Source organism: Lycium barbarum, chromosome 10 (assembly GCF_019175385.1).
Source record: "Lycium barbarum isolate Lr01 chromosome 10, ASM1917538v2, whole genome shotgun sequence".
Taxonomy (NCBI): Eukaryota; Viridiplantae; Streptophyta; class Magnoliopsida; order Solanales; family Solanaceae; genus Lycium; species Lycium barbarum.
Window position 1 is genome coordinate 109,959,932 of NC_083346.1, and position 24,365 is coordinate 109,984,296.

At 34.1% G+C, this 24,365-nt stretch overlaps 2 protein-coding genes across 3 annotated transcripts; one reads left to right on the plus strand and one right to left on the minus strand.

Annotated features, from left to right (window-relative positions):
- The first annotated feature begins 1,161 nt into the window (after positions 1-1,161).
- Positions 1,162-3,963, plus strand: LOC132615504 (protein PLANT CADMIUM RESISTANCE 2-like). Its single transcript, XM_060330106.1, has 4 exons — positions 1,162-1,458; positions 2,084-2,155; positions 2,636-2,848; positions 3,494-3,963. Exons 1-4 carry the CDS (start codon positions 1,248-1,250, stop codon positions 3,568-3,570), a joined length of 573 nt encoding a protein of 190 aa, XP_060186089.1. The 5' UTR covers positions 1,162-1,247; the 3' UTR covers positions 3,571-3,963.
- A 1,199-nt stretch (positions 3,964-5,162) lies between these two features.
- Positions 5,163-11,931, minus strand: LOC132614704 (glucan endo-1,3-beta-glucosidase 3-like). Of its 2 annotated transcripts, XM_060329233.1 has the most exons (5): positions 11,481-11,653; positions 11,229-11,327; positions 6,561-7,814; positions 5,985-6,012; positions 5,163-5,831 (listed from the first exon to the last, which is right to left on the minus strand). In XM_060329233.1, exons 2-5 carry the CDS (start codon positions 11,284-11,286, stop codon positions 5,675-5,677), a joined length of 1,497 nt encoding a protein of 498 aa, XP_060185216.1. In that variant the 5' UTR covers positions 11,287-11,327; positions 11,481-11,653; the 3' UTR covers positions 5,163-5,674. The 2 variants fall into 2 exon arrangements, with proteins under 2 accessions (XP_060185216.1, XP_060185215.1); XM_060329232.1 differs by lacking the exons at positions 11,229-11,327; positions 11,481-11,653 and adding an exon at positions 11,672-11,931.
- Positions 11,932-24,365: the final 12,434 nt, after the last annotated feature.

The following is a 24,365-nucleotide window of genomic DNA, read 5'->3' on the forward strand; positions in this document are numbered from 1 at the left end:
TCAATTTTATTTTGTTTTTCAAAAGTTTACTCAACTTTATTTAGTTAGCTTGCATGGTCATTTTGAACACTAGATGAAAATTACTATTGAACACCGGATGAAAAACTAAACAAAAAAATAAATAAAGGTAAAAGGAGCAAATTTACCCCTCAACTTTGTGATTAAGAGCAGATAGACCCCTCGTTAAAAAAGTTGTGCATATATACCCCTGTTATTATACAAATGGAGCAAATATACTTTTTTTGCTAACAGATTTTAAAAAAAAAAATCATTTAACTTGTTTTTTAATAAAAACAAATACCACGTGGCTTTAAAAAAATTAGTCTACCTATTTTTTTAGTAGACTTACTTTTTTAAATCCGCTTGGTAATTTTTTTTCCTAGTGTGTTGGGTCTGATTCGTCTATAAAAATGGGCAGACTTTTTTTTTTTTTAAAAAAAAAGTCAAACAAATTTTTTTTTTAAACGAACAAGACAACCCACTAGGAAAAAAAATTGTCTTGTCATTTATGCTTCTATGAAAGCGAACAAAGGTACAACTCGAGAAACAACATAATACAGAATTCTAGACTCAAGAATTGTAAAACATAAACTCTGTAGAACAACATCTTCAATCCTCTTCGGAAAAAAATAAGTCTACTAAAAAAATGGGTAAATTTATTTTTCTAAAGTCACGTGACATTTTCTTAATTAAAAAAATAAGCTAAATGATTTTTTTCTGTCAGCACAAAGGGCATATTTACACAATTTGCGTAGCGCTAGAGATATATTTGCAACATTTGTATAACAACAATCGGCAGAAATATATATGCACCACTTTTTAACGAGGGACATATATGTTATAAATCGCAAAATTAAGGCTATATTTGCACCTTTGTCCAAAAATAAAGGCAAATAGGAATCTAACACATAGATGATGACCAAGTCAAGGCAAACTTTCAATCATTACTCATATTAGTCGTTATCAATAACCTCGATCCCACCATATCAATTTAACTCAACAATTCGACAAAAAGAGAAAAAATAAATTAAACTAATATTTAAAACAAACGCGCAATAGGAAGTTTCTTACTACTAGTAGTAACGATCATAACCTCACTGTGAGTCGTCAAAATTGACTAGACCACTTATTTATTAGACCACTCACAATTTGGCAACACCATATAATAAGTCGAAGTCTTCTAAAAATATCATCACTTTTCTATATCCAAAAACCAAAACAAGAACTCAGCTCCCTTTCTTTTTATCATGAAGTCTTCAACAAGTTCAAGTGATCAATACCAGAAATTTTCATCTTCATATGGCGACGAAACGCCGCTGCCAGATGGCGTTCAAATGAGCTCGAAAACTCAGTTTTACGTAGAGACCATGGATCCGCAGCCGGCTATGTATAGAAAGAAGAAGAATGACGTTCCATGGTCAACTGGCTTATGTGACTGCATGTCCGACCCCAAGAATTGTAAGTTTTTATGATTTGTGAAATTATTACATTTTTAGTGGGTATGAAATTTAACCAAAAAAAAAAGGGGTATGTTTTGTAGGATAGAATAAATGGCAGATATTGATGGATTTTAATTTAGTCATTGTGATATCTGACTAAGCATGTTTAATCTTCAATTCCTTAAGATGTGCACATTTGATTCCTTTTCTTATTAATTGACAAAATTTTAGAATTATTTTCTGTTTCACTGTTTAATAATTCATGTGTTATGTATACTGCTCCATATTGAGGGCAATATTTTCAAAAATAATCCATATATAAACATATCTCCTACATTATAGGACTAAAAGAACACATTTTAAGTAGTTGAATGTTAAATGTGTTAGTGCATATATCACACGGACAGAAAATAGGATTTCTCAATAACTGAAGGACGGAAAGATATTATATTTTGGAACAGATAAAAAAAGTGAGTCATATAAATTAGAACAACAAAAGTAATTTTTTCTTTTTTGTTAATTAACTAATTAATTTTTTTAGGATTTACTTTATTAGAGAATTTGGAATTACAGGGTAATTATTACAGGGTAATTTCTTTCTCTCTGCTTACTTTTTTCTTTTATTGTTTGTTTTGTTTGATCAGGTTGCATAACATTCTGGTGTCCATGCATCACTTTTGGACAGGTTGCTGAGATTATTGACAAGGGTTCTAATTGTAAGTATATCTCATTTCTTTTTTGTTGATATTAATTTGTTTGAATAATGAGCTCAGTTTTATTTGAAGATAGAAAGAACGAAAAGTAAGTGCGTTGACCAAGTTCTTGAATGATATAATCCGTCCAAGTTTAGGCAGGTCAACGGCTGTCTATTTTGTCTATTTTTTAACTCAGTCTATCTTGACTTCTTCAAATTTGGCTCATTTGAGTGTTGGGTTAATTTAGATTATTTATGTAGTCCAAATTACCCTATAAAAAATCTATTTATGTTAAACATTCCTTTTTGATATGCTAAATTACAATAATACGCTTCAATCCCAAACAAGTTAAAGGTTTTAGCTATAAGAATCTCCACTTACTCATTCACATAGCATAGTGGAACTCTTTACGTCATGATTTAAATTTGTGAATCCGTCTCTGCTTATAAATCTTCCTTCTTCAATTTCATAATTATACTAATTTTTTCCTTCATGTTGCAGCTTGTGGAGTAAATGGAGCATTATACGCAATAATAATATGTGTGACTGGTTGTCCATGTTGTTATTCTTGTTTCTATCGTTCCAAGATGAGACAACAATACTTGTTGAAAGAAAGCCCTTGTGGGGATTGTTTAGTTCATTGTTTTTGTGAAGCGTGTGCCTTGTGCCAAGAGTATCGTGAGCTCAAAAATCGTGGAGTTGATATGTCCATTGGTAAAAACTCAAATTGTCTAGTATTTTATTTCACCATTTCCCTTATTTTATTTTATTTTAATTTTTGGAAGTAGATAAATGTGGAAAGTAAAGTCAGGTTAAATGTATTAACCTACATGGCGAAACTTGTGGAACAACCTCTTGCAGAAATGTAGGGTAAGGCTGCGTCCAGTAGATCCTTGTGGTCCGGCCCTCCCCCGGACAGACGCATAGCGGGAGCTTAGTGCATCGGGCTGCCCTTTTCTACGTGGCGAAACTTTTAAAATCTGTTTATTTTGAAAAGTGTTTCTTCGTCAGCTGTATTTTTCAAAAGAATACGTTTGGAGAGTAGCAGTTCGTATTTGGCTAATCAATTCGAAAATCACTTTTGTTAATATTAGAGTAGGCATTTGTACTTGGCCTAGGTACCAAAAGTACTTCTCCGAAAAAGCAACCTTATGAGCTTCCCGAAAACTGTTCCTATTATTATTTGAAAGCACTTACTTTTTTTTCCTAAAAACTTGGCCAAACACTTCAACACTCTAAAATAAATATTTTTGACTTCTCAACAGCTTGGTCAAACATGTTATATGTCTCAAAGGTATAATTTAATATGGAAGTTCTGTCTTTTGATTAACTTTTGGTAGTATTTCTTTTTATGCACAGGTTGGCATGGAAATGTGGAGAGGCAAAATCGTGGATTGATTATGCCACCAACAGTTGAAGGAGGAATGAACAGATAATAATCATGAGAGAGTTTAATATAGTGCGTAACCAGTCATTCATAATATCAAATAAATCATTTTCGTCTTTGGTAAACTTACCAAGGGCTATAGTCACAGTGATCCTCCTTTTTCTATTCAATATCTCTATGGGGTAAAAACGGCGTCAAGAAAAACTCTTGTTTATTACCAATGAATAATAATGAAAGTACTTTTTTTTTTTTTTTTGTCAAAAACGAAATATCCAATTGATAAAAATGGAAAAAAGATGACACGACCTTTGATGACTATTGGTCATATTATCGGGTTATAATTTGTTAGTGAAGTGTGAGTGCTCAGATATGTAAAGTCATTGTACATGTTTATTAATGTTAATGGTTTTGTAATGCTTTTTATCTAATAATGATTGTATTATCTTAAGTTGTACTTATTATAGAACCTAATTAGTTTGTTTACCTCCATTTATCTACTCCTTCAACCCTTCTCATTTTCGATAAAATTGTTTTCTAAAATGTCAGTGAATGTCTAGACCAATGAAACTTAACAGTGAATGTATAGACCATTGAAACTCCATTATGGAAGCTCCGTGCTCAACCAACTAAGCCACCCTTGTGGGTAAAAAAATATTTTGTACATTCTTTTGTCTTTTTGGTTTGTTTGTTTGGGGTGGGGGGGGAGGGGGGGGGGGGGGTGTTAAAGAGATAAGTAAAAAAAGGGATCGAAAGAGTATATAATTTGAAAAACCTCAATCAAGAAGTAGTCCCACTGTTATATTGAGTGGTACCACTAGGAAAAATGTTAAAGAAGAGGAAAATCTGGAAATGCATTATTTCGATGATTTTAGTAGTTCTTTGGAAGACAAACCTCTTAATTGGATCATGCTATGTGGGAACTTTTATCTATAGCACTATCTAATTGTTTCTTTTACTTCATATTCCTATTATCTTGCTGCTATTACTGTTTATGACTTATTACTGATGCCTTTTCATCTCTCCTTAAGCCGAGGCTCTATCAGAAACAACCTCCCTACCCGTCAAAAGGTGGGCGTACACTCTACCTTCCCCAGACCTCATATGGTGAGATTATACTGGGTATGTTGTTGCTATGTGGGAACTTGACAAAGGTATTCTCGGGATCAATAGCAAGTCCTGTCCACGGTTATTCCGAGCAGGATAAAAGATCCCATTGAAGCGGCTTATCTCATGCATATTATATGGTCATTTGTTCGCACAAATTGAATAGTATCATAAAGAACCACCCCAAGAAGATCTCTTCTTTGGCTTAGGCTTGCTTTCCTTTATCTTAACCTCTGTCCTTATCTCATATGTCACTAGGAGATGATGATCAATATGATGATAAAATGTCATGTTAATCATAGTAATATTCTTGGAGATAAGCTGTTAAAACTGTACGTCTTCTAACGATCAGTGACATCTTTGATTTCAAATAGAGGAGATTTTAAGAAGGTTTGTCATGTTATGGGAAATGCTCAGATAAAATGAAAACTTAGTAGCTTTGGCCTAGACATATATGTGTCAAGAAATTTATTAAATATATACAAAATTAAATTCATATATGTGTCAAGAAATTTATTAAATATATACAAAATTAAATTCAGAACCCAATTACTACTATACTTTAGTCATAGTGTTCAAATCTGGACTGGCCTAAGCCAATAGTGTTCAAGGGTTAGATTCAGAGCCTCAGAGGCATAAAGACTAGTACATGCAAAGCACCAGGGCCAGTGTAACAGCATTTGAAAGCACCCTAATTGAAGGCAAGAGGAATCTTGCATTATACATAAATCGAACAAAGAGTATTCTATGCAGAAACATTATGAATGTCATTCGAGACAAAGGAATTAAGCTTCAGAAGGAAAAGAATGATTCTACCCTAAGATAATTACAGCAACCATCACAAACTATCTCTGCTGCGATTGCACATAGGAACAAATCCAGAGCACTCACCTCAATGCCAGTTCCTGTCCCGATCAAGATTCCATGATACCCCTTATAACCCTCATTGGAGGAACAAAATTGGGAGCGTTAAGCCACGGAAAGAGTGAAACTGTGTTTACAGTGTCATAAATGCAGCAAATATGCTGTGTAAGGCAATCCACATTATGCTACAAGGAAACTACCGTCCAGAAGATGATCAAACCAACAATGAAAGAGCTGAAGAAAATATGATCATTGGAATATTGTGAATGACAGCCAGATGCAGTTGTATTTGATGATGGAGCAAGTGGGGAGCTGTTTTTGAAGGTTCCGTTTCTTCCTCCACTATAAGAAAAATGAAAAGAAACAAATCATAAATAGTAGAGCAAGAAAAATAAGTTTTGGGTACAAGGAATGAGACACTATTAATTGCAGAAAAAAGGCAATATAGAAATGACTAATTAGTAGCTGATAAAAGGAACAAAAGTAAATCCATACCTTCCTGGATATATACAAGAACCATTACCTGCAACAGGAAAACAAACATTAGGTATCAATAATCATGCAAATCACAACATTGTCTGCAAAACAACAGCCAGGGATATAATATGCAGATATACTCTTGAAAACAAGTTCCAATCAGTATCTCATAATAGCTTAAATTAACCACTGTGATCTGATTTCGAGCAAAAAGTCAAGTAGTTAAATCACTGTACATCAATCTTTCCAACACCGCCTAACTGTGTAAGTTTGCTGTTGAGTTCCGTAAGACTCCACTATCTGTGTTGATGCATTGCATGCAGAAGAAATACATGTTTGCATCCATAATTTTGGAAGCACTACGAAGCCAAACAAGCCGAAAATTTTACATACGCTATGCCAAAAACCAGTTCATCTTGTGATAATACGCATCAACTTTTACATAGACGATTATTAAAGTTTGCAGAAGCATTCCAATTGGACAAGACACTTGTGGTGTTGGATCTTGGGTTCAAATATTTGAGTCAGCAAATTCATGTAAGATGAGCATTCACAAAAAAAAAAAAAAAAAAAAAAACAATTTTGACAACTTACTAGGATCAGAGGTAGTGACTCTAGCAACACCATTGAAGTCGCATGTTCCATCAGCCATGCCCATCTTGTGATAATACGCATCAAAAGCATACGATGCATGAGCAATCACGGTATTGGGTTCATAACAAGGATTTTCTTGCAACAAAGGAGTACAGTCAACCTTCCCCGGCCCACAAGCCCAATCCAAAGCAGCTTGTACCATCTTTTTTTCCGCATTTTCTTTTGCAACACAATAGGTTTGGTTCGTATTGTAATTTGCTAACACCATTCCAGAACCCGTCAAGTGCAGGGTATAAACTGGCATTCCACTGGAATCAAAGAGCCCCCAATTCTTCTCTGAAATAGAACCAGGCCTGAGATCTTCGTTGTAAAGCTCATAAATATACGTACTAACTGCAATCCCAGGATGTTTGGGAGTCCCGGTATTATTAAGAACATGCTTAATTAAGTTACTATTATAAGTGTTAGCATTGTCAAGAGAGGCGTCTGGCTCGGATGAGTCACCCTTGGATGGCCAACCTGACTCAGTCACCATAATGGGAATGTTAGTGAAGTTCAAGTAGGACATGGAAAAATAGGCTGCATCAACAACGGCATCAAAGACATTAGTGTAGTGGAGGTGTGTGTTACGATCAACAGCTTCTTTGTTAGGAGGAAGGGGACGAAAGAGAGCATAGTCTAATGGGATCATACTGTCGGATTTCATATAATCATAATATGGATATACATTGAGCATGAGATGGGACCCAGTGTCCTTCAAAAAGTTGAGCAATGGAACCATGACGGGGTCCAATGAGCGGTTGAAGAAAGCTTGCGAGGGTGGAAAGGAGTCGAGGACGATAGAAGAAGAATGTGGGGTGGAGACTTTTATCTTGGAGTCGAGATTAGCAGCAACGAGGGCGGAGTGAATAAATTTCATGGCGGAGACCAAGACGGGAGCAGCATTGGGAAGCGTGGTAAGGACCTCGGAACCGATGGCGATGGCTGTGATGTTGGTGGCGGGAACATGAGAGAGGACATTCCGAGAAACCCAATTGGCAGCAGTGGAATTGGACTGACCGATTCCTAAGAGCTGATCATTTGGTACAGAAACAGTGACGCGGATCCCAGTATTAGCAAGTGCAAGTAGCATAGCTTGGTCAGCATCAAATAGCCTGACATGATGAATTCGCTGTGCTTTGAGGAGAGCCACCACCTGAGTTGGACTGGGCATGTCTGAGACATCGGTGCCAATGTTTACACCAACGAAAGCCTCTGACAGAAAGAAGAAAGATTAATTAGAGTCTAGTTAAGCAGAAATGAATGCAGTAATTCTGATTGAAATAAAAACAGAAGAAATCACAAAGTTCTGTAAAGTATACAATTTCAGATGGTCACAAAGCCACAACACGTTACATTTTATTTATGGTAAGATAACATGAGTTTCGACACCAGGTCACCAATTCACAGACCTGATAACCATCATAACAGCCATAATTCAAATGAAACCAGTCAGACATAGTACGTATCATATGTATTTAATTAAATTCTGTTAGCCCCATTATTAGATTGAAATATGAGATGGTGTAAGATAAGTTGACATGAAATTAGGATTAAGAGTTTTAATAAATGGACTGTTTGATGTGAGTAGTCTGATATAACTTTTGTGACTTCATTCAGGCCAGTTTAGATGCTTCGAAAATTGAAAGGCATACTCAAATGGGACTATCCCATAAATTGAACTTCTTCCTATATATATCTTGTCACAATTGTGATTTATTTGGTAACAAAGACCATTTTGCTCCGTTTTCTTTATGTATTAGGTATTTGAAATTTACTACTATTAATCTAATTATTCTAGTTCCATATAGTCTTTTGCTTAGTAAAGATAAAACAGTATATTAGAAGTTTCTCCATTCTCAAAATTTTGATGAGGGTTTACCGGAACAGCCTCTCTACCTCCCAAGATAGGGCAAGGTTTGCGTACACTACCCTCCTCAGACCCTACATTGTAACTAGATCACCGATTCACACACCAGATAATCATCAGAAGAGCCATAATTCAAATGAAACCAGTCAGTTCCACATTTGTATTAGGCAACGCTTGTTAGTTACAGATTAGTAGTTAAGCAAGCAGTTAGTTAGTTATTAGCAGTTAGTCGGTTAGTTTTCATTCTTAGTCTAGGCTATACATACTTTGTACATCAGATATTTTCATTTGAGAAGCATTATTATTTTCCACAATGCGTGTGTTCATCTTTCTCCAAGCAGCCACTCACTCATCTTCTCCCTTATGGAATTCTCAGTTTGATTCACCATTGAAGCTTGGATTATCATTCTAGAATATGGTTTTGTTAGTACGAATAAATACGTCCAACCAAATGGACCTTTTTATGGTGCAAAGCAAGTTAACATGACTACTTATATTTAGGGCCAATGTAGCACGTGCCTAAGTGCAAAGCATCAACAGTTTGAATTCAGTTACACCTGAACTAAGCTATAGAGACCACTAATAAGGCATCATTAAGACAATAATCAATGATAAATCAGAATTACTGAGAGTAAGGAAGCCTCTATATAAGCCAATCACATCCACCTTTCTATTTCAGGGACTTTTATGTCTAATATTATTTGAAACAGTAGTTTCAGCCAAAAGACAGAAACCAAATGAAGTGACTCCTGATGATGCTCAATGAAGATTCACAATAACATTATGTTCACTATTTTTTATTTTTTTTATGACATGGGAACCCTCAGCCGCTACCCAAACCTTCGGGTGCGCACAGGGTAAACCCAGCTCCTGTGCAATAGCTCCCAAACCACACAGGAGGACATTATGCTCACTATTTTAATAACAATGGGTTAAAATATGCTTGACATGACCTGACAGTTGATTCAAATAAGACGAGAAAGTCCATGTGCACTGACCAACTTTCAGCAATAATAGGCACATGAATATTATAAGGCAAACAACCATGCCATGTGCTAATATGTTACGTAATTCTTAAGAATGATAAAATAGCCATTAAAGCTCAACAAAGACCTAAATAGATTTGTGAAAAATTAAAGTTATTTTTTTGGAAGAATAAATATCATAGATATTTAGAAGAGTTTCTAGAAAGTTGTAATGTAATATCTTTGATATATATTGTATTAGGAAATGTCTAGATCCTTTTGTATCTAGAATAATATCAAGATATTCTAGAGTAGTAGTAGGAGATAAAGATGACTAGATTTTTCTAATGAATGTATCCGAAGTATTTCTAGAACCATCCCTACACAAGTATAAATAGGGGTGGCCTTAGTCATTTGTAACCAACCCAAGTTAAACCCATAAAAACCCAATACAAGTTAATTCAAGAGAGTCTTCTTCCATTACAAAGTTCTCCTTTCCAAAGCTTCCTCTTCTTTAGTTGAATCTTCCGATCTTATTTGACGATCTTGGGCTAGCACAAGGTTTCCCCGATTTACTTTTCTTCTGCTATATTTCTCTACATGGTATCAGAGCCATAGTCACAGGTTGGCTTCTAGATTTTGTTTCAAGATCGGGTTAGTGGTAGATTCAACTGGTTTCTCTAAATGGATTTAAGCGGCCGTGTTAATGGACTGGGGATGGAGTTGTTACATCAGTCCAATTACAAGGTATGGAAGATATATATGGAGTCATACCTTGTGGGAGAAGATTTGTGGAATGTTGTTACACAAGTCCTCCTACTGACGGACCGGAAAATAGCAGTGCATACAAGAAGTGGAAGCAGATTAATGCGAAGGCGGAGTTCATCCTAAAGAGGTCGATCTCACACAACTTGTTTGATCATATTATAAGGTGCAAATCAGCTCATGAAATTTGGAGGACCCTTGATCGTTTGTTCAACAAGAAAGATGAAGCCCAGCTACAAATATTGGAGAATGAATTGGCGAACACCACTCAAGGTAATCTTTCTATTGCCGAGTACTTTTTGAGGATTAAAAATTTATGTTTAGAGATCTCTTTATTAAATCCGGATGAAGCTATCTCTGAAGCACGGATGAGAAGAACTATTATTCATGGTTTGAAGTCAGAATATATTCCTTTTGTTACATCAATTCAAGGATGGGCTCAACAATCATCCTGGGAGGAATTTGAGAATTTGTTATCGTCACAGGAGTTATTAGCCAAACAGTTGGCTGGTGTATCTGTCAAAGAAGGTGAAGGAAATGCTCTTGTAGCCGATAAGAGGAACTTTAAAGGAAAAGCAAGAGATAGGCTACACTCTCGCTCCTCAGGTGGTTCAAGCTCGCCAGGAAAGAAGGAAGAGTCTTCTAACAATCACGGTAAGAAGCCTCCCAAATGCTATCGGTGCGGCAAAATAGGACACATAAAAAGATATTGCCGAGTCAAAGAGAGTAATATGGCTCAAACTGAGAAAGTTGCTGAAGAAGAAGAAGACTGGGGAAAGTGCTTTGTAGCTGAGACTCGAGCAGTAGACGCCATGGCTTCCTTCAATTTCGAAAGAGACTGGATTATGGACTCAAGAGATAATACGGTCTATCACGTGGAGAAGGAAGGCATTGGTGTCATCAACAAAAAGCAAGAAGATTCCAAAGACGTTCAGACTAGTGATGTGGTAGCTGCTACCGAGGAAATCAAGGAAGCAGATCCTGAAATTGGTAATAAAAGTCTGGACATAGAGGGTGTTGAAGTAGAACCTGAGCATAAAGTGTCTGAAACTATATATGGCAATGGTGACCATTCCGGAGAAAGCATTGAGGGAGTTGTAGTGGAGGTTGAAGTCTCTGGTCAATTATCTGCCATATCAGAGTCAATCACTAGCTCAAATCAAATACTGAAAGCAGATGGAGAAGCCGACGGTCAACTAAATGAAGAGGTTGACCTTGAAGGCTCAATTTCATATATAGATACAAATGGTATGATTTTTAAAAGCTCTGAAGCTGCCATACAATTTATTGAGAAGCTGAAAAGGGAATTTGGTGGCGGATCCTACGGTAGTGCTGAGTCTTCGCAGGAAATTAATGGTCAGATCGTCACCCACTCAGGTGCTTCTCCAAATAACACAATTGTCAAGGAGCTAAGAGAAAGGGGGAGTCTGGAAACTCAAGAATGGAAGCAAGAAAATAGTCAAAGAACTTACCTTCATTTGCAGAAAGAGCAGAAGCTACTAAAAGTGAAAAAAGAAGAAGAAGCAATAAACACATTGAACTCATTATTTCCATTGTAAACCTTCAATCTTGTAAAATCATAGTAACCCCTCAAGCAAAAACGGGGGGTGGGGGTTGCTGTTTGGTGATTAAATATGAGTAAATAGACAAGAGTAAACTAGAGTGAGTTGAAATGTACATAGATTTTATTCCAAGTCTAGAAAAACATAAAAGTAGCTGTCAGAGATCTAACGGCTGTGATTAAAACATAGGATGCTCTGTCTTTTGAAGCTAAAGAGATGGAAACTTTAAGGTCCTTTTGGGACAGCAAAGAACACTTTTTGGTTCGCTTAGTTTACACGAATAAACATAAGAAATTATTATTAACTTCAAAATAAGTGTCATAAAAATCAGGCCGTTAAAAAATCATAAATACAATACGAAGTTTATTCAATTATTTTTATTTAATATTAGATAATCTCTCCGAATCACAAAGAGTGTGCACTTAACTATTTGCACACCCTTTAAAAAAATACTAACTCTTAAAAAAAAAGGTAATTTGACTAAACTATCCTTAATTAAATAGGTATTAGGATTTGATCACATAAAACTTAATAGGGGCAAATCTGAAAAAATAAGATTAATTATTTCTTGATTTAATAAGTGGACACACTTTTTGATACAAAAAAAGGCTAAGTCGATTCTTTTTTATCCGGAGAAAGTATTTTTTTTAGAATTGAGCAATATTAAAGAGGACCACTCGCTCCGTCTCAAAATAAGTGTCACCTTAACAGAAAAGAGTTATGCCAAAATAAGTGTCACTTTAGGAATGACATAATACATAGATAGGCCTCAAACTTGACCTCAACTGACAAGTATGTCATCCAACTTTGAATGTGTACAAGTAGGCACCTTAACTTATCTCCACTTTATCGGTTGAACGCTCCAACTTACAAAATGATTATCTAAATACCTCCAAGATTTATGTGTCACGTCCGCATTTGTGTTAAGATGTTCAACTTTATATAAGTTGAGGTGCCTACTTGTGCACACCCAGAGTTGAAGGGCATACTTGTCAGCTGAGGCCGAGTTTGAAGGGCATACTTGTCAGCTGAGGCCGAGTTTGAAGGCCTGTTTATGTATTGTGTCCTTTAGGAATTCAAGATAAGATCTGGCAAGTGTTTTTAACTATGCCCTTAACATGAAAGAAGTACACCCTCCACCCCAAAATTGTACAGTTTTGAGATTTTTGAAAAACAATTATAGAGAAGGGAGATTTTAGAATTAATACATCTTTGTGCTTTGAAAAATTCATTTATTTTGGACCATAAAATAGTGTCAGAAATTCATACTGGAATCGAGATATTGAATTAGAGAAAATATATATTTATTTTTTTAAATTGGAACAGATGAACTGCGTACGTAATAAATATATTTCTGTAATTACTGCATTTGTTTTGGTGTGTGTGCGTTCAAAGATTGTACAGTGTTCACAGATTGTGCAATGCCCAATGAGACCCAATTTGATATGTCATTGTATTGTCAATTTTACAGTGTTAGGACATTAGGAGGGTGTATTTAATTCGTTTTTTTGTGTGGTTCTAATTTTGCCTTTGGCGCATCTGTGCTTGTGCATAAACCTATTCAACATGCAATCATAGCATATTGTTTGATTGTATTTTGCATCTTTTTATAAAAAAGATTTACTTTCTTCTATTTCGTAGGACCATTTAAATTTTTGTTACTATATTTTTAAATTTTGATAGTGAATTTGAATATGAAACTTTTACATTTCTTAAAAAAAAATGAAGAAAAAAGGGTTAAAATAGCTCTTAAGTCTTAACTATGAGAATTGGAACAAGTTTTACCTCCATTTGATTTGATCCTAAATATGCCTTTAACGCAGGTGGACTCGCTTAATTGTGTCCCCCAAGTACGCAATCAGTGACTATTTATGCCATAATAATAGTGATGATCGTCAATTATTCTACCTTATCTTCATAGGCAAGTTTTGATATTTTATCAATCAGGAACGAAGTTGTCCGTATTCATAAGCAATATTGATACATTAACTATTGGAAATAGTCTGCATTTATCATCTTTATTACGGATTATCGAATTCACTTCATAAACTAAATCGTAGTTATTTGGATGTACATCATGACCAAAACAGGCAGGGGCCTAGGCGCTTTACATATGTCTCAGCGAGGCGTAAGCCTCGTGAGTATTTAATTTTTATTATTTCATAAAATAATGTTATTACAATAAATATTTTTTAAATAGTTAAAATTACATAAGAAGGAAACTAGAAATAATTGGTAAATATATATAGATGTGCTTCACCCCACAAAAAAACTAATGAGAACAATCTATTATACGCTACTTACAAGCACAAATACTATTCGTTACTTTCTTTGAGACAGTAGAAGACAAGATAAAGAATTGGGAAAAAACATAAATTTGGCATCTAGCAATAAAAATAGGTCTTGACTTTTATATTTAGTGTTTCAGTTCCATCTTAAAACATTTGAGTAATAACAAGTTGACTTTGAGAATTCGGACATTATATTAAGGATTTATTTAATTTCGTTTTAATTTGAAGAAGTTTTCTGGGCTTACGCCCCAACAAAAAAATCTCGCCACACACGCCCATACGTACCACCCGAATTGCTGGGCGTACGCCTTTTGAGACTTTCGCCCCCCCCCCCTCCCCCCCACCATTGCCTCGGGACGTTTTTGGTGCGCCTGGTCCCACGACTCAGCCTGAAAATGCATTTTAAAAAACTAATCATGGCTCTATTTATGATTAATTATCTCTACTGTTTGAAATTTATTTTGAAAATCCTTTTATATCAATCAAAATAACAGCGATTAATTCATCAATCTCGCCTCCTAACCAGAGGCGGACCCAAATGGGTGGGTGGGAGTGCACGTGCACTCTCACCCTTCAAAAAAAATTGTGTATATATATATATATATATATATATATATATATATATGTGTGTGTGTGTATATACCTTGATAAATTAATATATATTTAATTGTGCACTCTAACAAATGAAATTGTTTTTGGGGCACGTTGGTTGCAACTGTTGCTTCCTCTACATGTCACCCCGGATCGAACCCGAATGTCACTTTTAATTATTTTCTGAGCCTATTTTTAGGAAAACAATAAGTGTTAAAAGAGCTCACCCAGATTTGAATCTGCACTGTCAGCACATGTTGCACAACCTTAGCCACTGAGCTATCTCTTTTATTTGCTTCACTATATTAAATTTTATTTATTACACATATTTGACCTATATACTTGTATTTTTCGCCACTGCTACGCTATTAATGACCAGTCAGATACGGTATTATCCCTTAGTCCTCATTAAATTTTTGTTAAGAGTTTATGTCAAGATAATGGTGCCCCCATCGTCTTAAAATCCTGGATCCGCCTCTGCTCCTAGCGATGACGACAATTATTGTATTATTTTTTCTCGGACTTTTCATATGCTTCAATATTCACTTCAAGAATGGAGCAAATCCGATTGGATTCGTAATATTTTTCATAGCCCTTAATCATTAGGAGTATTTGAAAATATTATTGTTTTTATATCGTATATCTAATAATCATTATCAGCATGTCTTACTCATCACCTAGTTGTATTGTACCATATTATTATAAGTGCAAAATAAAGAAATAAAGAAAAAAAAAAATATATATATATATATATATATTTATTTTTTGGTATGCACACACGACTATGAAATAGTCTTTCAATACGGAAAGGTCTTTGCGCCACACTGATTTTGGCCACAATGGCTAGGTTAAATTTAGGACCCGTTTGGCCATGAGAATTATTCACTTTTTTCCGGAATCAGCGTTTGGCCATGAAAATTCCAAATACAACTTGAAGTTGTATTTGGAATTTGAAAAACGCCAAAAAACTTATTTTCACTTTTAATACATTCAAATAACCAAATAGTTTTTGCAAAAACTATAACCAAATACAACTCCAACTTCAACTCCAACTCCAAAATACCAAATAAAGTGAAAAATATTTGGTTTTCATGGCCAAACGCCTACTTAATAATTTATGCTTGGTCTATGTCATTTTTACTCTTTCCTCCCAAAGTTCATTAATTCAAAATTTGCATGGAATCCTCTCTCATCAATTTAGTTTTGGGTTTTTCCTAATGCATTGAGAGTCTCAAAAGATGCACACATACTTTTCTTTCTTAATTACTAAAAAAAATAATCTATTCATTATTAAAAAAAACTTTTAGAAATTTTTCATACATGGATTACTTAATTACTTGTAACTTAAAATGAATTCGTAAAGTTATAACTTTAAAATAATGACATATGTTAGTCATTTTTCCTCTAAAAATTTTTAAAATGAGAAATTCAAGAGTTTAAGCTATAAGTTGAATGTAACTTTATTATTCTTTCAGCGCCATCGCATAGGAGAATTCAAAACTTGACATCCACGGTGGACTATTACATTTATAGTAAATGAGGTAGTAGTCTAAAAATGATAAGGACATTTATATTCAGACGGTTTGCGATTGATTCAATTATTATAATAATTTTTGTTTAAAAATATGCAACAAATCAAGAAACCGAAATTTGTTGAATTTATTAGCAAATTCTCTCCCATTTTTTTACAATGAATATTTTTTAAAATAAATGGTAAATAAACTCTTTCTATTTTTAAAATTGTGCATATTAATTAGACAAGTTGATGAAAAATTTGTAGCTGTATTTTGATATTTTTATTTGATTTAAATTGATTACTTTATTATTTTTAATGTTTTATGGTATTAATCTCTTTTTGTTAATATTATATTTTAAAATTATTAAGATTACTAAAAAGTACTCAAAGGCATTTTTGACAACTATCACATTTTTACATAATCAAATCAGAAGAAAATAAATGCACATTAACTAACTAAACTCACTAAAACTATTAACAAGTTCAATTAAAATTCTCAACTCTTTATTCTAAATTAAGGGTGAAAGATAACTTGTAGTATAAAAGAATAGAAGAACAAGAGGAAAAAAACATTATGGGACAAAATAAGAACAATGTAAATGAATAAAAATGTAAATAAATCAAAATATGAAAGATTGAGAGGGTAGAAAGCCTGATACGTAAAAAGCAAAATTATATTAGCCTTACAAAGTTAAAATTGGATCTTGCTAGTGGAGAGGCAATTTTTTCAAAATTTAAGGCATCGGTAAACCTCACTGTTACACGTGAGTCCGTCCTTATGTTAATAACGCTTAGTTTATTTTTCTTGATTTAATATATTTTTAATTATATTTATCTAATTTTCTAAGATTTGATTTATATTTTTTAAGATAAATAACCTTGCATATATAGCAGTAACAGAATAACAAGAAACTTATTTTTACTATTTCTTTTTTGTTTTCAATATGTAGTATTCAAATTAAAAAAATGTAACTCTACTTAATTGATGTATTATCTAGATCGAATACTTAATTTGAAATAAATTAAAATTTTCAAACAAAACGATGAGTATTTTTTATGTTTTCTCCTCTATTTATTCTTAAAAATTTCAGTTGTTAATCTTGTTGCAAAACTTTAAGCTTTGGTGAGTTATAGACTTACCCACATTTGAAGTGCGAAAGAAAAAATAATCATAATGTTCTAATTCGACCATCTGATGCTTAACTAGTTGAATTACATATTTAAATTCATTTTTCAAGTATTTTTGTAAATATATTAGATTAGGTTTTGTTCTTATAAATTATTTATACGTATCAACAGTTTTATAATACAAATATAATGAAAGAATTGTTGCGTTGCGGCAAATAATCCTTCTTTATACAAATTCTCGAATAAAATTTTTAAGCAAAACTTCAATAGGCGAGATATGATATTGACCGGAACTATATATTAACTTCTGCCCGACTTTATAGTTAAAACTCTAGTTCCGCTTTTTGCCAAGAAAATATTGGTGTAGTAATAATTTTTTTCTTTGGTGGGAGGGCTAGGAGTAATTTTTAACGAGGAAAAAATTAATAATATAATTAATCTTTTTTTCATTGTTATTTTAATATAATTATTTTAATATTAGTTAGCCTTACAAGATAATTATTACCGTTATAATTAATAAAGGAAATAAAATAACTGCAAACAATTATTGGGATTTAACATTTTAAAGTATACTTTTTTTTCCCATTATGTATGCCATTTTTCCCATTATGTATGCCAAAAAAATCTAGCAAAAGTTCTTAGAATGCTTGTAAAGTATCTGATTTCTTTTATACAATTATATAATTTTTTTGACCTATTCATGTTTTCATATTACCTCAAATTATTTAAGTGCTAGGAGACAATAATATTTATAAAATGAGCTAATTATTTTAATAATGATGATTTTTCTTTGATTAAAGTTGGCGAAAAGGATCAAGCAAGAAGAACATTCTATACGTTATCTTATTTCAAATTTTTGTATTTATTTCTCCTTGAAATTTTCAAGTTGAAATCTACCAAATATTTTGACTTGTATAAGCATAAGTTAGTGTATTTAATAGTGTGTTTTGGAGGGAAAATTATTGGTGGGAAATTGCTGGTAGCAAAAATTCTACAAGTAAAGGTTATGATGGTCTTTTTATAGGTGTGGCTAAATTTGGGCCAAATATTTATATCATTATTTGGCACTATTTACCTTGAGAAGTAATGTTTTGAATTGAGAATATCTGCCGTTATACATCCTACAAAAAACAATTCCGGGTTTTCATTTTTCTAGACTTCTAGTAGTGCGAAGAAAAGAAATTTGGAGCAAATACTCTGTTGTATCCATGATTTTAATAGGAATACACAAAACGAAATCATAGAAGAAATTGTCCACAACTCCACATACCAATAGTGACACGTTTTAAAGTCGTGGGGGCCTAGGCAACGAGCGGACAATATCACTAGGGGATTGAGCTGTTACAAATGGTATCAGAGTCACTGTAATGACCCGCTAGGTCGTTATGAGCATTTTGACCATTTACCCCCGCTAGTTCCTTTCTGAGACTAGAAGTGAGTCTAGTGATAATTTAAGGAGCTAGAATTCTGAAATAAAGGCTTTTGATTATATTTGTGTACTTGTTTGAAAACTTGACTTATTTTCGTTGTGGGGTGACTTAGTAAATTTGACTTCCGTTGGGAATTCTGAGGCCAGGGGTGAATCCGTAGCATGTTTTTACATGGAACTGCATGTTTGGTTTGCGTATGAAGGGCCTCAGATTGATGTTGGGATATTGGGTGTAAATCTGGTGAAAAACCAGAGCTCATTGGTCAGATGTGACCGCTGTAGTGGGTGTACTACCGCTGCAGTAAGTCCGCCGCCGCGGGTAGCTGGTCATCGCCGCGGGATTTCGGGTTTAATGAGGTCCGCCCTAGCGATAGGATTTCCTACTGCAGCATTCAACGGGAGCAGAAACCGACTTTTATATTGTAAATACCAAAAATAGTTCCCAAGAAAGTGAGAGGCGATTTTCTAAGGCTAGGGTGAAACTCCTCTTTGAAGGGAAGACTTAACCCTTTTTTTGTTCATTCGATTACCATCTTTAAGTGCCATGTCTAGTTTAAGATCCTCGAATGATGAATGAAATATTAGAGCCCTAGAAATAGTAAATCATTGGGTAATGAATGGGTCGTTGATTTTATTATTGTTTACTCATCTAGGAGTGTAGAATATCACTTCCTAGGATGAGAATAGATTACTTATGGTGGAAATTGCATATTGAGACTTAGGGTTCTAATAAAAATGAGAACTTTAACATAAAAACTGCTTGAAAGGGGTTGAATCGATTGGAAACTCATGAGTTGGAATAGTATGATTGTTGGGATAGAAATTATGATAAGTTCATCAATAAATGATGGTTTCTCCATTTGAAAAGGTTAGAAGTAATTGGGTTTTCTTTCCCAATTGTTGTTCCTGTTAGAGTAAATGACCCATTACTCACCTAGCATTATATTGCTAGACTTTGAACGTTCCAAAGCTTTGTGAAAGGAAAAATTTGTTGCAGAGTAGCTTGTATTGTTCCATTTCTGCATCTGAGGTAGGTTACGATCTACTTGAGTTAGACTTTGATTAGTTGAATGTATATGTAATAGAATTGATAGGAAAAGGCATGTATAGGTCTTTAGACATGGAGGCTGGTTGGAAATTCCTAGGTTGGTACTGATGGTTGATTAAGTGGGCTTGTCGCCATTACTTTGTGTACTGAAACCTAAGGTGTAATTGTTGTGTTATAAGAAGGAAAAAGTTCATAGATACTCTTCTTATTGATTGAGATGATTACATACTCACTATGTTTATGAGTTAATTTACTTGAGTCTCAATGTGACTTGTGGCTTGATGCCTTGTAATTCTTGACATGATATTGTTGGTTGATCATATTCCATATTGACTGTTGGACTGGAAATATGTTGAGATTCATATTATGATGAGATATAGAAAGAATTCATATAGAAAGACACATTTGACAGGGGGTGAGGATGTGGCCTGTTAAAGGCTCATGATCCGAGGTCAGTTCCGGAGCGAGTGGTACATGGACACCATGGGTCCCATACAGGTCATGGCTAATTAGGCAAACATTACCAGTTGGCATGTGTGTACACGGTTGAGATACTATTATTGTTATATTGCATTGCATCAGACTTGTATTATTCCTGTTGATGGTTGTGGCTGGACTTATCTTATTCCTGTGTTGGCTGATTTCTATTGGTGACATTATTTGGTTATGTGTTGTTGTGCCTATATGCCTATCTTATTAATTTTATGAACGTATGCATGATACTAATCTTAGTCGGCTTATGATATCTACCGGTACATAGTGCTTGTACTGATACTACCTTGCTGCACTTTTATTTGAGTGTGAGAGACATCTTCCAGACCTCATATTTAGCTTAAGGCCGGTTCTTGATCAGATCCGAGGGTGAGCTCCTATCCATGACATGCCGCCTGAAGATCTTTTTTTTTTATGTCTACTTTCATTCCAGACATTATTTACATTTATAGACAATTATTCATTCTTTAGACAGTTATGTTTTAGAGTCCTTGTACGATGACTTTTGGATTTTGGGGTTGTAATAGTTAGAATTTCCGTACCTTTATTTATTTATGGCATGACTAGACAGTTTAGTTATTATTATTATTATTATTATTATTATTATTATTATTATTATTATTATTATTATTATTATTATTATCATTATATCCTGGAATGTTTTAAGATTGATTAATTAAATGATGATTGGTTAAGGAGATTGATTCGCCCACTAGGAGAATTAGTATGGGTGCCACTCATGGCTATTTGGGTCGTGACAGTCACTCATGTGTCAGCCTTGTCAATGTTGGGTCAGAGTTCAACTATGTTTAAGCAACTCTAAATAGGCGGGGCGAACCTTAGTGCTGAGTGCAAATCCCATACGGTGGGGCAAATGTCAGCAAGAACGCTGAGTCCATAAGAGAGGGTATATGTGACATCCTAGCTTAGGACAAGAATCTCGCATCGGTAAAACACAGGAGAGATGTTGGTACTCCCTCCGTCCCATATTAGTAGTCCGCATTACTACAAATATCTGTCGCAAAATACTTGTCTATTTACAAAATCAAGGTAGAATTAATTAAATTTTTCCTACTGATATTGACTTTCTCGGTCAACATTACGAGTTCATTTCGTTTGGCTCTGGAAGACGATCTTGTCCAGGAATGACCTATGCATTGCAAGTGGAGTACCTAAAGATAGGTCATTTGATCCCAGGTTTCAATTTTAGAACTCCATCGGACGAGCAATGGATATGAAAGAAAGAGGTGGCATGACTATGCGTGAGGTAAATCCTGTAGAAGTACTAGTTAGGTCTCGTGTCGCGTCGCGCCCAAGCTTTATAAAATTTAATTAAGATGTTTCTATCTTTGTTGAAATTGCTTAACGGTGGCTATTCAAGGCATATATACTAATCATGCTTCCTTGAGCCTAGGGTCTACCGGAAACAACCTTTCTGCCTTTTTAAGGTAGGAGCAAGGTCTGCGTACACTCTACCTTCCCCACACCCCACATCTGGTGGGATTGTATATACTGGGTATGTTGATGTTGTTGTTGTAATATTAATCATGCTGATGTTTTACCTCTCTATTCATTCCACAGACTACTCTGATTATAGTATTAAACAACTTTAAGTAGTAAGGATATAAACAAGGGAAAAGGCTCAAATGCCATCGAACTATCGGAAATGACTCATTTATATCATTCATTAATAGTTTGGCTCATTTATGTCATCGAACTATCAGAAATGACTCATCCATGCCATTTTTCATTAACGCTGGTTTTACAATACTAGATATGATACTTTGCCTCCAATTAGAGGTCTATGTCGTTTGATTAAACCAGCACAGATTTGTGGGTCGGATTTTAGTTTAATTTAGGATTTAATTTGTGCTGGTTTAATTAAACGACGTGGACCTTTAATTGGTGACTAAGTGTCATAATTGGTATGGTAAAACCGACTTTATTGAAAAATGACATGGATGAGCCATTCCTGATAGTTCGATGGCATAAATGAGCCAAACTATTGACGAGTGACATAAATGAGTCATTTCCGATAGTTCGATGGCACATTTGAGCCTTTTCCGTATAAACAATACCCAGTGTTGTTCGATGGCATATTTGAGCCTTTTCCGTATAAACAATACCCAGTGCTTCCTATAGCTGATCTCATTTTGATGATTCACCTCCTCTTTGTGGGGGTTCTTTTGTGTGAAGTTTGTATCAGTAAGTATCTAAAAGCTCCTTAATTATATATAGCAGTCAGCAAAGAAAGAGGAGGATTGTGCCATGATACAAGGTGCAGAAAGTTGACTGCTTTTATCACAATCTCCTATATAATTAGTGTGTGTGTATATTACTCCACAATATTCAAGAAAGTTATGACCATTTTCTGTACTCACTTTAAACGCTAGAACTTGTGGAAATACACTTTGGTTGAGTGATTGCTCTCAAAACTTCAAAAAATTAAAAGATCCCCACACCACATGACACAATTGTACAAACAGAAGCTAGAATCAGTTAATTTTTCCCTATACTTTTTGCAGGACATTCCTTCAAATGATAAAGAAATTTTGCCAAAGATGAGATTAAAATGCTGATTCACTTGACAAAAGGAATGAAATGCGATGGAAGTTGTGTGATTGGGACACAGAGGAATAGTAGATGGTGTTATCTGTTTGTTGCAAAAACTTAAAAAAACAAAAAAAAACAAAAAAAAAAAAAACAGTACTAAAAAATCTCTATTTTCCCACTAATTTTCCATTAAAAAATGTTGAGTCAATTCCTTAAATGTTCATTGAACTTGTAGAAAAGCCTCATTAAAATAACTTTTGAATTTTATTGGACAATAAGGTCATCAAACTATCCCTTTTTCCAATAAAGTAAACCATCCATTTTTAGACATAAAACTCCTTAACCCATATACAAATTTTAAAATTCATTACCTAAGCACAATTTTTTGATACTCCGAAATTCTTGTTCAAATTAATAATTCTCAAGTACCCTTTTACTGTTTACTTAGACAAAATTTTGCAATATTCTGAATTTTTTATTCTAATAATAATATTTTTCACATTTTGAAAACAAAGTAGAAATATTCAAATGGGTTTAATAATCTAATAATAGGTTAAGGGTCTTATGTAGAAAAATAGAGTGTTTTACTTTGTTGGAAACATGAGCATAGTTTGATAACACTATTGTCCAAAAAAAATCAAAAGTTATTGTAGTGGGATTTTTCTATAAGTTTAATGACCATTTGAGGAATTCTCAAAAATGTTAAGTGGCTACACTCGGTGGGAAAAATCTATAAATAGTAGTGTTTTTATATGAAAAAATTAGAAAGTGTTTTCAACTTTTTAATGAGGACCTGTCTTCCACCATGCGTTTTGTCGTGAGCTGATTTGGTAAGAATAAAATAAAAAATCATGTTTTTTAACATAAATTTTACACATAACAAGAAAGTATACAATTAGATACCAAAAAATGGCAACAACTTCATTTTGTCGTTGGTATAGCCTAAAACTTTGAAACATGAAATTTTTCTTGTTGGCAAATAATTTAATCTTGTTGCCATATTTTGGGGGCAGAATAACTAATTTAAATGAAACATGTCGTTGCCAAGAATATTTGTATTGTTGGTAAAATACTTAATTTTCTCAACAACTTATTTAGTTTGTTGCCTTTTAAAGTCTAATTATTTCTCAGTTTTGACGACAAACTAAACGCGCCAAAACTTCCCTCGTTTTCCTCCTTTTTTGGCCCAAACTTTTGCCATCAAACACTTCAAGCGGAGCTCAAAACCTTCGTCACCGGAACCCTAGAGAAGAAAGGCGTCCTCGCCAAGATCAGAGTATGAATCTATTTTTTTTTTCTCTTCTCAATTTTCTCAACAACTTATTTAGTTATTCTCTTCTAGAATAGTTGAAGCTAGGATTGATGTAGTGAGTTGAAAGAAAAAAAGAGTGCAGCGAGAGGTTGATGTATGGATTTGAAAGAAAAAAAGAGTACATGAGAGCCTATGTGAGTGAGAACTTTGAAAGAACGGTTTACGCGCTTTACGAGTAAATTTATAGGAGAGACTTGTACACTTTACGAGTAAATCTATTGGAGAGGCTTGACTAGTAAATTTC